Source organism: Nannobrachium achirus (genome assembly GCF_963921795.1).
Source record: "Nannobrachium achirus genome assembly, chromosome: 18".
In the NCBI taxonomy this organism is placed as follows: domain Eukaryota; kingdom Metazoa; phylum Chordata; class Actinopteri; order Myctophiformes; family Myctophidae; genus Nannobrachium; species Nannobrachium achirus.
Genome location: NC_137825.1, coordinates 53,034,744 through 53,048,844, shown reverse-complemented (window position 1 = coordinate 53,048,844; position 14,101 = coordinate 53,034,744). Strand labels below are relative to the sequence as shown.

Here is a 14,101-nt window from a genome sequence, read left to right as displayed (position 1 = left end):
GTAGACCCTGTCAGATTAGAGATAAATACCAAAGCGGAATTACTTGTGAATGGAGCTAAAAGCATATCCTTTCCACACAAATGGAATCATCATCTGCAGGCAAGAAAAAGAAAAGCAATGAACAAAAGCTGCATTTTGTATCTTGCGTTTCAATTATCTAGAGTGGATTATTCCCCATCAATCTTCCCATCAGACGCTTCGCTAGTAATCTGACCCGGTTTCCTGGGCTATATTAAGCCACGTAGGCCTAGAATTATTGAATGCTTTTAACTATTGAAAAATAGCAGATATACAAGCTCACAGCGCGGCACCGAGTGCCGCGCTGCGAGCTTGTAGATCTGCTATTTTTTTAAAATCTTGAAAATGTTGTGCAAATCTTTGAATACATATGTATTTTTAAATCGAACGTTTGTAACTAAAATTTTGCTTCTGGGAGTCCCTGGAACTAAATATTTTGAGATGGGAGTCCTTGGTCAAATACATATCATTTTGGGGGTCCTTGACATGAAAAGGTTTGAGCACCACTGACATAGAAACATAGTTTTCTTTTTCTCCAAAAAACAGAAGGATTTAGGAGACACTTATAGAATCGGGTCAACATTTCAATTTTCAAGATTTAAAAAAAATAGCTAAAGCATAAAATAACACGCAATAATGCGTACCCGGTCTAATTCGGTTAACATCTGATCAAGAATGAGGCGCATAAGGCTTTGATATCCCATTCGCCGCGGGGCATTGTTTGACGCAATAGGCGTGCCGCTGAACAAATTAAGCGTTAACCTAATTACGAGGTTTTGGAATGAATGCATACATTATTTATAACCCATGAATCGATTCCCTCCTCCCCCCTAGGTTTGGTGCCGTCTCGTCACGGCCTCCTTCAACTATTTCCACTCCACCAACTTCTTCTGGATGTTCGGCGAGGGCTGCTACCTCCACACGGCCATCGTGCTCACCTACTCCACCGACAAGCTGCGCAAGTGGATGTTCATCTGCATCGGCTGGTGTACGTATGCCAGGGAGGGAGGGGTCTTCAAACCTTTTTTGACTCAGTAGTCGGGGGCCTTAGGGAGATAGAATGGTAATTTGGTGCTAATCAGTCTAAAAGCGCCAAATTTTGCACATATGTAGCCCAGGGCTTGCTCTAATGATTTAGCTAGGGCGCCCGAGTTTGCGACCTTCGGGGTCGCCACAGCAGCCAAATCAAGTTCGACTTTCTATACAGGAGGAAAATACCCAGAAAAACATTTTCTTTTTCTGGGTATTTAAGTAGGATGTGAGGGGTCTAACGAGGGGTTTGTCATGATACTGAATCATTTGTTTGGGCTACAAATGGCCCCAGAAAACGATGGTTTAGTTTAGTGATTTTTTTTGGGTGTTTTCTGGGGCCATTTCTAGCCCAAGGAATGTTTTTTGTGCAAAACAAATGCTTGCAATGGATTCAGCATCATGACAAACCCCTAGTTAGACCCCTACATCCTACTTAAATACTCAGAAACCCTGTTTTTCTGGGTCCTGTATAGACAGTCGATGGGAGCCCAACTTGATTTGGCCACTGTGGCGACCCCGGAGGTCGCAAACTCGGGCGCCCCAGCTAAATCATTAGAGCAAACCCTGGGCTACATCTGTGCAAAATGTAGACTGATTAGCACGAAAAAACCCTAAGGCCTTCCGACTACAGGGCACCCCTGTAAATAACCTTTTCATCCATGCCACCCCCGAATTACTGCTGTTAATTTAACACGCTGGTTGCCCAGGATGAAACCATAGAATCCCCATGTGCCCAAAATTGTATTGATTGTACCTATTTCCAAGGCTCAGAGTAGATGTAATCCGAGTATGTCCTGTTTTTTCTTTCACAAACAAGACCAGCTCAGACACAATACCCTGAAGTAGAATGGAAAAGTCTATACATAGATGAAGAAATCACTCCCCAGCCCCCCACGACCCCCTCAGCATGGAGAGGGCAGGCACCCAATCCAGATCGGAAACGAAATTCACCCGAACACAATTGACCGATCGCTATGCCCCTCCTAAAGCCGTGCTTGCCCAATGCCACGTTTAGCGACAGGTTACTAAGGCGGGTGCCTTGGCAAGCTGCCATGGCGGCGTGCAGCAATAGCACCCAGCTGCAGACTAACCTGCCACAAACAAACGCACGTCCAGGAAGAAAACAATAGCCTATACTAAAGTCAGATTAACATACAGTACACAAGTTTTACCAGTTATATTTTCTCATGAAGTGCTCCTAAATTATTCCCGTGGGTTTGTGTAGGTCAGTGCAATCCGTTCTGTTTTTGTTTCAGTGTTTGTGACACGGAAGCGAGTGGGTGGGACGTTCGCGAACGAATCGAGTCTGTTGAACGACTCTTTGAAATGAACGATATGATTCGGTTCACAGTAGGGAGCCGTTCCTTTCTAATGAACAGTGGTGGGAAAAGTACTACATGTCTTTACTTAGGTAAACATATCAATACTGCAATCAAGTTTGGAATGTTATTAATGTACTAGAGTAAAAGTAAAATAGTATTGGTTTCAAAATGTACTTAAAGTACCAATATTAGAACGTACTCATTATGCAGAATGTCCTGTTTCACAGGTTTTCCAATGAGTAAAATGTAGAAAAATCATTTGCAAATAGCCGATCTACAAGCTCACAATGCATCGCAACGTGACACATTGTGAGCTTGTAGATCACCTATTTTCAAATGCCAGAAATGTATCCAATGGCCAAAATGTATAGGCCTATATGGGTGGAAGTGATTTACAATCATAATCAAAATCTACAAAGTAACCAGTAACTAAAATGAGCCAGTCTTTTGAACGGCTCTTTGAAAGGAACGGATCTCAGAGATCCGGTTCACTTCAAAGAACCATAAATCCCATCTCTATCTAGCAGCCAGACACCGATGCGCGCCGCCATGGCAGCTTGCCAAGTCTGCTGCGTTAGTAACCTGTTGCTAACTTGGCATTGGACAAGGACGGCTTTTGGAGGGGCATAGCGATCGGTCAATTCAGCGTCATTCCAGAAACAGCAAGACAAATAAAACACTGACAGACAGAGGTCAGGGCTGACAGGGGGAACCCTTTAAGCACAGCAGCAGACAGCGCGGGCCCAATGAATCTTAAATACGGGTCCCAGATTTCATAAAAGGCGTCTATCTTGGAGTGTAACATACATGTGAGGTACAAGGCACAAGGAATACAATCCATTATAATACTGTGCCATGATTTTTTTGGAAAGGAGCAACGTCCTTGATCCAAAACAGGAGAATATTCTTCCTGGCAGCAAACGTTAACACATTGAACAGCCTTTTATGATTGACATTTACAATGTGACCATCTGGGAGGCGTGTATCAAAACAACATCCCGGTTCCAACAATGGAACAAGGGCGGAGCGCTTGTTTTCGGTGGAGATGACGGAGGCGCGCCGGCGTTACATTATAAACACAATCTAACTATAACAACAATCGCGACATAGGCTATTTATTATAATCACTAATTCACAATGAAGTGTCTTTAATTATAATTCAAGTAAAAATAGTCAAATAACAAGGACAAATTGTTCTGCCCACAACCTTATCAAACCAAAATGCCTAAACTACTTTAAATGTAGGTCTATTATAACTATGATAATGGTGCTTGTAAGTCCCAATTATTAAGTAGAATACTTGACCTTATAAATATAGAATGTTTATAATGTGTTATGATTATTTCTTGTGTTATATGTTATGAAACATCGCATGTAGGCCTATTATATTACCTATAACTTATACACGAGTGAGCTCTCGGCACCTCAGCGCGGTCCAGGCGAACACAACAGAGTGCTCGCTACATCCGGTTCAGCCAATCACAAGCTTCCACTGCTGGAAGCGGGATGTTGTTCTGATACACGCGTCTGGGAGACCAAGTATAAGACACAAGGGGTTTGGCGCTATAGGGACGTCCGGAAGTACCGGTAGTTGACAGTTCTGTTTACGACATCAGACCAATAGTTCTGGATAGGGCTGTCACGATCATGACATTTTACATGACGATTATTTGTCACCCAATTAATTGCGATTAACGATTTAATTGTGTCTTTGTCGTTGACAATGACATTTACGTTTGGCTTTTAGGCTTTGAAGTTGCACATGGTAGATATGACACATAACCGAAATATACAAAGAAATTACTGACATATTTGACAACTTTATCTATCTATAACTGCGAGAAGTCTCTGCGTGTCTGTCTGTCTGTCTGTGTGTCTGTAATCCGCGTATCTCGAGAACCGTTCGTCCCACCGGCTTCAGATTCGGCACGCGCGTTCCCCGCCGCGGCACGGAGTGCAGTGCCGGGTCTCGACCCGACCCGACGCGCGGTTTTCCCGAACGGGCGCGAAACGTTCGGAATCTCCTTATGCGGGGTTGATTGTTGACATCAGGCTGTTCCGGAGGAAATCGGCGAAAGCTTTTGATTGATTGATTGAAGGCTTTATTAGAAGTTTGCATAGGAAAATGTACAGATTCATGACGGTACAGTTCACTGGTACAAGGTCTACTAAAAGGAGATCCATGAAAAGACTAAGCTTATTTCAACAGGAAACCATTAAAGTATCTCATATAACATTGAATGACAGACAAATAGAACACAGTACTATGCAGTAGATATGTAAAGAAAAAAGAAAACAGTAGGTCTATACAATCAGTAAATACAGTATATACAATATATACAAGGAAGGGGCAGGTAACAGTAACTGACTCATTGTGACATCACTTCATAAAAGGCTCTGACATCACGTACGCCACATGAGTCAACAAAAAATCTCTGTGAGTGTGTATGTATGTATGTAATCCGCGTATCTCGAGAACCGTTCGTCCCACGGGCACGCGCGTTCTCCATATATGGGCATAAAATGAATGCCCCCATATATGGGCATAAAATGGATTGCAGACAGACAAATACAGATATCTCCATATATGGACATAAATGGACAGAGGCAAACAGATGGTCAAAGATCTCCATATATGGGCATAAAATGGACGCAGACAGACAGATACAGATATCTCCATATATGGGCATAAATGGACACAGGCAAACAGATGTTCAAAACGGGTCCTATGACAACAGGTATAATGAGGTTTGCATTAAAGGGGGAACCGGCACTGTGTCTGCAACACAGTTGGAGGCACAGACAGATACTCCATATATGGGCATAAAGTGGACGCAGATAGACAGATATCTCCATATATGGGCATAAAATGGACCCAGAACTATAACTGCAGTGATCTCCATATATGGACATAAAATGGACACCGACAGACAGACAGACAGACAGATACAGATATCTCCATATATGGGCATAAATGGACACAGGCAAACAGATGTTCAAAACGGGTCCTATGACAACAGGTATAATGAGGTTTGCATTAAAGGGGGAACCGGCACTGTGTCTGCAACACAGTTGGAGGCACAGACAGATACTCCATATATGGGCATAAAATGGACGCAGATAGACAGATATCTCCATATATGGGCATAAAATGGACCCAGAACTATAACTGCAGTGATCTCCATATATGGACATAAAATGGACGCCGACAGACAGACAGACAGATACAGATATCTCCATATATGGGCATAAATGGACACAGGCAGACAGATGGTCAAAACGGGTCCTATGACCAGGTAAAAAACAGGTATAATGGGGTTTGCATTAAAGGGCGGGGCATTCATTCCCTATTTACATTGTTCCGAGTTGGCCAGGTCGCCGACTAGACGCTGGGCCGCCCGAAGGCCCAGATGAAGTGATATTGATGAATTCCAAATGATTCTGCGGCACCCGTGGACTATCACGGCACCTTAGGGTGCCGGCGCCCACTTTGGGAAACCCTGACGTGCACAAATGCGCTCTCCCCTCTCCCCTCGCTCCGTCTCTCAGTGCGCTGCTTGGACGAGCCCCGCACAACTTCATTCTGTGGTTGGAGTCAGGGCCGTCAATTGGGTATGGCAGGGGTATGCAGCTGCCATACCCTGGGTCCAGGGGGGAAAATAAAAGTTACTTTTAAATATAAATCCATGAATGCCTCTTTGTTTATCTGGGCTGGTTATTATGTTGTTAAATTACAGTAGAATAACTACAAATGCAAAATTTAACATAATGGTCACTTTAACAAGGTATTATAATTATATTCTCCACACTTGTATTCTCCCCAGCTTGACAAAATGGTCTATTACCAGGTTCCGCAGGTCAGCTGCACAGGTGCAATGCATTATTGTTAATTGTGGCACGTTTACTAACATGCCAAGTTTAGCTGCACTTGAAAAACCATTCCAGGCTGCCATATCCAGCCCAAGAAACCGTATAAACCTGTGTAAAAAACGGACAAAAGTCTCTCTTTTTTTCAGACATTGTGAAAATAGCCGATCTACATGCTCACAACGCCTCGCAGCGCGAGGCGTTGTGAGCATGTAGATCTGCTATTTTCTCAATAGAACCGTGTTATCCAAAATTGAATGCCTATTTTCCATGAGAACTCCCATCTTTGCCATACCCTAGCTTCTGCTGAACTGACGCCACTGGTTGGAGTCTCGTTCGCTCACTGCGACCGACCGCTCACTCTCCGTTCGAGCTGTGATTTGCATGACAATGACAAGCATTTATTATGACATGTTATTATCGTGCCGTATATGAGACGTGACAGCCGTCTTGCACATTTTTCAATGTTTGAACGGTTGAGAGAAAGAGAGAGAGAAAAAAGGGAACTGAACCCGACCTATATTCTTCGCGATCTTTACAGGGGCGTTTTAATGGGTGGGCCTGGGTGGGCCCAGAAACTCGATGCATTGTATTATTGTTCATTGCTGCTGCCACCCACTCCCGTTTTAACCCCAAAAAACCCTAATAATTGACAGAAAAAACCTGCAAAAAAAAAAAAAAAAAAAAAAAAAAAAACGTTTTTCGCGCCCACGCGGGCACAATAGTCCTCCCAAGCTGGGCCCACCCTGAACTTGCCAGGCCCACCCTATTTCTCTGTTCTGGCCTCGCCCCTGGATCTTTGTAGCTCCTTTCGGAACCTCTCTCTCCAAGGTGAGGTTACGCCCTGTCGTCGACCAGAATCTTCCAGCTGGGCGGAAGATCCGCCGTAGTGATCACTTCTTACGTTTTGGTGAACATTCTATCCAAAAGGTGAAGGTTTTCTGCTCATCTCTCATCGTTTTACTCCTCAAGCGTGAAAGAAAATCAAAGCTACGTCTTGAAATAAAGAGTTTATATCGCTCATTTTGTCAGCCGGTTCTGTGTTTTCCCCATAGACTGTATAGCACTGGAGCCCGGAAGTTAGTCTATGGGGAAAACACCGAACCGGCTGACAAAATGAGCGATATAAACTCTTTATTTCAACCATTTGCTTAGATTTCAGCGGAATTTTCTTTTTTTTTCAGCAGAAAACCTTCACTTTTGGGATAGAATGTTCACCAAAGGTAACAGTGTTGATTTCGTCAACTAAAACTATGATGAAAAACGTTTGTTGACTGCGTTTTTTTCACTGATAAAAACTAAGCCGTGATGACTAAAACTAAGACTAAATATATTGACAATTTCGTCAACAAAATAAAAACTAGACTAAAACGTTAGGGAGGGACTAGTGCTGAAGAGAGTAATTTTATGTTTGGTTGCTCTCAGGTGTTGTGTGCTGAAAATAGCAGATCTATAAGCTCACAACGCGTCGCGCCGTGACGCGATGTGAGCTTGTAGATCGGCTATTTTCAGCACGCAATCAAGTGTTAAATCAGTCATTACGATGCCATCAAGGCCTGCCAAAATACATTTCAGTTAAATCAACCGTAGATTTAGTCGCCTAAAATCTCATGATATTTAGTCGACTATAATTTGACTAAAACTAAAACTTTTCAGGTGACTAAATTATGACTAAAACTAAATGACATTTTATTCAAAAGACTATGACTAAAACTAAATCAAAATTTGCTGTCAAAAACAACACTGAAAGGTAAGAAGTGATCGCTAAGGGCGGATCTTCCACCCAGTCGGAAGATTCTGGTTGACTACGTGGAGGAACCTCATCTCGGAGCTCCGTAGCAGCGGAAGGAGAGGTTTCCGAAAGGAGCTACGATCTTTGATGCATTGATGAAATGTCATGACCACAGGACCCCGCGAGGACCCTCTCGAGGCGGCCCCGGAAAGCAGACTTTTCTTCTTTTTTTTCCCGGAGCTTCGAGGATCTCCTTTGACAGCACTGAAACGTATTAGCACAGCGTTTCCTAATACCCCTTTTCACTCTGTCAGATTAACCCATGAGGACCTGGAACGCCTCTGTGTCGCTTTAACTTATTATTTCATACTTTTGGCTGTTTGGAAAGTAGCAGATCTACAAACTCGTAGCGCTAGACGCCTGCTATTTTTGAAAATTTGTCAAATCTGAATATATATATACTATTATATTCTTTTAAAGCTGACATTTTTAACTAAAATCTTTCTTTCACGTGGGGTCCCTGGAACAACATATTTTTGACATCTTTTTTGGGCCCACAGTCAAATACATATCGTCGTTGTCGGGTGGAAACCTCGTATCTCCAAGTTTCAAATTTGTATGTTTTTTTTTCGCAAAGTAAAGCATCACACAAGGCTGTCTCACAAAAGCAGTGAAAGCAGCAGATCTATAAGCACACAACGCCTCGCAACGCGAGGCGTTGTAGTTTCAATCATTTTAAAAAATGAAAAATGCAAAACGAACGGTTTTGGACATACAAGCTTTTCACCCGACATTGCCGACAACGACGATATAATTCTAGAGGTCCTTGACATTCAATTTTTTTTTTATTTTTTTTTACGTATTAGGATTTAGGAGACGTTCATAGAATCGGGTCAATTTATTCAAAGACTTGCACACAAACTGTCACGATTTCTTTAAAAAATAGCAGATCTACAAACGAGTGCCACGCTGGGAGCTTGTACATCTGCAAAGTATAAAACAAGGGTTAAGGTGGCGGAAATCTAACGCGACACACAGACGCCTTCCCGGCCTTGGCGCGTTAAACTATGCTGTGCAGAGATTAGTGTTTTGTGCCAGCTGGGTACAGTCGTCCCCCCGTCCCCCCCCCCCCCCCGTCCCCCCCCCCGCCCTCCCACCCTCAAGGCAGTGTGAACTCCGCTTGCAAAGTGACAGATGTGAAGCGGGCGACGGCAGATTTCTTTGGCGTTGGTGTGAAAGGAGGAGAGGGAGAGAGAACATGATCAATTTCCATTTTCCTTTTTTGTCGCACCAAATCCTGGGCCCTGGGTACAAGGATTCACTGCGGGCCCCCCATGAATGTTCTTCATAGGGGGAGGGGGTTTAACCCATTTAGACATGGGAACACGTTATTTGTGCTTTAACTATTGAAAAATAGCAGATATACAAGCTCACAGCGCGGCACCGAGTGCCGCGCTGTGAGCTTGTTGATCTGCTATTTTTTGAAAAACCTGTTTCTATGTCAGTGGTGCTCAAACCTTTTCATGTGAAGGATCCCCAAAATGATATGTATTTGGCCACGGACCCCCATCTCAAAATATTTTGTTCCAGGGACCCCCCAGAAGCTAAATTTGAGTTACAAATGTTCGCTTAAAAAATACATATATTCAAAGATTTGTACACATTTTCACGACTTTTCAAAAATAACAGATCTACAATCTCGCAGCACGGCACTCGGTGCCGCGCAGTGAGCTTGTATACCTGCTATTTTTCAATAGCTTAAGTATAAAATAATGAAGGCCCCTCCACCTTGGGCCCTAGTAACTCAGTCCCACTTTCCCCCCCTTGTGACGCCCCTGCTTAGGCTCCAGCTACCCCGACATGGTGTGTGTGTGTGTGTGTGTGTGTGTGTGTGTGTGTGTGTGTGCGTGCGTGCGTGCGCGCGTGCGTGCGTGCGTGCGTGCGTGCGTGCGAGTGTGCGTGCGGAAAAGGCCATATGGGGCGGAAAATAGGCGACGTGATGAAAGAAACAGGAGATTTCGAACACTGTACGGAGATGTGTAGCGATTTTTGGTTTTATTTATTTCTTTTCTTCAAACACATCATCATCATCATCCCCCCAGGGGCGTCACAAGGGGGGGAAAAGTGGGACTGAGTTACCAGGGCCCAAGGTGGAGGGGCCTGGAATTATTTTATACTTTAGCTATTGAAAAATAGCAGATAAACAAGCTCACAGCGCAGCACCAAGTGCCTTGAAAATGTGTGCAAATCTTTGAATATAATGTATTTTTTAAGCGAACATTTGTAACTCAAATTTTGCTTCTGGGGGGTTCCCTGGAACTAAATGTTTTGAGATGGGGGTCCGTGGCCAAATACATATCATTTTGGGGGTCCTTCACATGAAAAAGTTTGAGCACCACTGACATCTAACATATAATTCACCAAATGTCTGAGTGAGTGTCTGAGTGAGTGTCTGAAACAGCGTTTCTCCTCAGTGGCTGGAGCAATTGATCTGAAATCGCATCACCATTAGCATATGAACACACCTGACATAACTGTGAAGCCCTTTTTTCACTTTCACAAATCGTTTAATTGATATTAATTTATTAGTGAATACATTTTTCCCATTGACTTATAATGGGAATCGCAAAAACTCACATTCAATATTTTTTTTCTCGCAAACCATAGGGGCTACAGTTACAAAACTCTGAGAGGAGATTTATAATGATATCAAGGATTAAATAAAAAATAACTTTGTCAGTTGGCCTCATGGTGGCGCTATAACAGTCCACTTTACGTTTCGGCCTGTAACTCTTGAACCGTAGGTCGGAACATTAAAATTCTTGTTTCCCTGGATTCCTTGGGTCAATACGCATCTCCCGATATAGGCCCCGCCCATTTGCGTCAGGATAGATTTTCCGCCATTTTGAATTTTCTCCAAAACACACTTTTTGCTCCTTTTCCTACATATTTTCTTCAAATGTCACGAAAATGGGTACACATGATCTCTGAACCCATGCAATGAACATAGTCAAGGGATATTTTGATAGTCCATACCGTTCGTTCGTAACGGGCCTCCAAAGTTAGCGGGAGGGGCCCGTTTTGCAAACAATAGCCATAAATCACAAACAAAACGTCGAGTCAACACTGAATTTCTGCCACAGGTTGCGGGTGGCTTACTCAACGAATCCCCAGAAGCATTTCCAATTCGACCCGTAGAGGGCGTCACAAACGCGCAAAACGTAACCGTTTTGTTCCAAAACGCGTTTTTCAGGCGGACCGACCCTCTCAAAAAGAAACACAGACCACTCTGCGGATGGTCTCACGGTCCAAACCGCTGCACACACACACACACACACACACACACACACACACACACACACACACACACACACACACACACACACACACACACATAGCCATTAAACGAAACGGGTATTTCTTACATTGATGCTCCTACATATTATCATGCAAGTACCAGTTAAAGTTACTTTCCATCCCTCATATACCGTGTGCACAGTGCACATCCCATAACCCACACACTGCACATCATTTCGGAGCTCATATCTTTGAACGGGTAAGGACTAGTATATAGAAACATGAGTTTTTCAAAAAAACCTCAGAAGACTTGCACAAACAATTTTTCAAGAATAGCAGATATACAAGTTCACAAGCTGCTATTTTCCCCCTTTGAATAACATTTGGGGCCCGCAGTGAATCCTTGTACCCAGGGCCCAGAATTTGGTGCGACATTTGGTGCGACATAAAAAAAATTCCGGTGCTCACTGGGTAGTTAGAACGGGTACACACACACGCACGCACGCACGCACGCACGCACGCACGCACGCACGCACGCACGCACGCACGCACGCACGCACGCACGCACACACACACACAGTTGGCTGACGAGGAGGGATGGCAAGGCCATCCTGGCAGTTTAGCTGCCTAATGCCAAAAAAATGTATGCTCTGTCGCCCCGCGGTGCTGCGCGGGACCCAAAAATAGCCGACCCACAAGCTCACACAACGTGTCACAGACGCTGCCTCTCGTTGTGAGCTTGTAGGTCGGGCTATTCTCGGCGCGCGCAAATGCCGTCGCGGAACGGAGCATGACTCCTCGTTTTACCCTTAACAATTAACCCATTTAGAACAGGTATTATTGTGTATCATTATTTAATGCTTTAACTATTGAAAAATAGCAGATATACAAGCTCACACAGCGCGGCACCGAGTGCCGCGCTGCGAGCTGCTATTTTTGAAAAATCGTGAAAATTTGAATTTTGACCCGATTCTATAAGTGTCTTTTGAATCCTTCTAAGACTTTTTGAAAAACCTATGTTTTTATGTCAGCAATCTGGCCAGCCATCGTCAAAGAAAAGGTCCTTTTCACTTAACTGGAGCTCAGTTAGTCTGTTCTTGAGAGACTACCATGCCAGTGGTTCTCAAACCTTTTCATGTGAAGGACCCCCAAAATGATATTTATTTGGCCACGGACCCGCATCTCAAAATATCTTGTTCCAGGGACCCCCCAGAAGCAAAGATTAAGGATTATTCAAAGATTTGCACACATTTTCACAACTTTTTCAAAAATAGCAGATCTACAAGCTCGCAGCGCGGCACTCGGTGCCGCGCTGTGAGCTTGTATATCTGCTATTTTTCACTGGTTAAAGCATTCAACAAGTCTAGGCCTAAATTGGTTAATGCAAAAGAGAAAGTCACTCCGCATTATCGTCAACCGCGAGTCTGGCGTTTTATCCTTTCGCACTAGAGATGTCCGGGCGTTGACAGGTCCCGCCTCGCATCTGCGGATCACAACTCTCAACACACAATTGCTTTTGACAGGAAAAAAAATAAATAAAAAAAATACAAGGATTTTCTTTTCTTTTTCTTTTTTTTTCATACTGCCTGAAATCCCCAGAGTGCCATTATGCAATTTCTGTCCTTGGGCTGTTTGTCAGTTTTTTCTCTCTCTCTCTCTCTCTCTCTCTCTCTCTCTCTCTCTCTCTCTCTCTTTCTCTCTTTGTACAACACCCCCTTTTTACAGGTATCCCGTTTCCCATAATCGTGGCATGGGCGATCGGAAAACTGTACTACGACAATGAGAAGTAAGTCCTTCTGATGTGTCCTCTTTGACATGCAAACGGATTCTAGAACTGAATGATGCAAGCCTTGATAATGAAGGACGGAGGAGGCAAAGTCAAACTCGATTGGATTAAAGAGACGAGTGCCCTGTCATCACATTTACATTAGGCTACACATGATTCTTAATTACACACCAGCCTGTATAATTGACAGTGTTCAAAACGATTGATATTAAGAACCAATTATGTGGGTGATAGCCCAGCCATATCACTAGTATAATATGAAAAAAGTGGATTACTGTACAGTGTACGTTGGGATCATTCAAATGTTATTCTGATGGAGTGTGTCATGGGGCAGCCCGTGCCCTATAGACTAAAAGACAATGCACAATACACAACTAGTTACTTCGAATGAATCATCGCTGGCCAGCTTGGAAGTGACTGGGAGTGTTGTGGGTTTCTTATTTGTATATTGGTATCTGAATGAATTCCTGAACATCTCTGCTGTCGGGCCAAAAACTCCCAAAATGTTCATTTTCGGGAAAATTAGCTCAAGTGGAGGTTTTGACCGAAGGGCTTTTTACTACTTTTCATTGGTTCAATATTATTTTAACCAACACTCAGACGTAAAGGGTGTTCAATTAATGCATTTCTGGTCCACGTTACACTGATAAGAACCTAGATGTGCGTGCAGGTCGGTACCAAATGAGCCAATGAAACCAGCGCTCCCCAAAACAACAGGTTTGGGGATTGTTGGGAATTCACCCTTTGTCAAGTCCCGCCCATTGTCCTGCCCCTCTCCACACCCATTGGTTGCTGTGTCTTGGTGGGACATTCAGTGGGACATTCCATCCACTGCCAGGTTAATTCAGTTGCTTCATATTGTTATTCTGTGTGCTCAATTCTAATTTCAAACTTTGTTTCAGTCAATTGGAGCTGCTCAGTGGCAGCATAGTGAATCAGCATGTTTTCAAATGTTTTTATTTCTCCAAAAATGATGTTTTAGCTAATTCAACATAGAAAAGGCGGAACCAGGGCGGGACAAGGCAGATAGAGCCTGCTGGTTGGTCA

The 14,101-nt window shown here is 43.6% G+C and overlaps 1 protein-coding gene across 1 annotated transcript in view; it reads left to right on the top strand.

The window, feature by feature from the left end:
* crhr1 (corticotropin releasing hormone receptor 1) overlaps nucleotides 1-14,101 on the top strand; it is a gene marked incomplete at both ends in the record, with an annotated part of 198,324 nt that overhangs the window by 144,736 nt on the left and 39,487 nt on the right. The window contains 2 exons of the mRNA XM_080747505.1: nucleotides 853-1,006; nucleotides 12,994-13,054. Of these exons, the coding sequence (XP_080603631.1) occupies nucleotides 853-1,006; nucleotides 12,994-13,054 (215 nt within the window). The remainder of the gene's footprint in view (nucleotides 1-852; nucleotides 1,007-12,993; nucleotides 13,055-14,101) is intronic.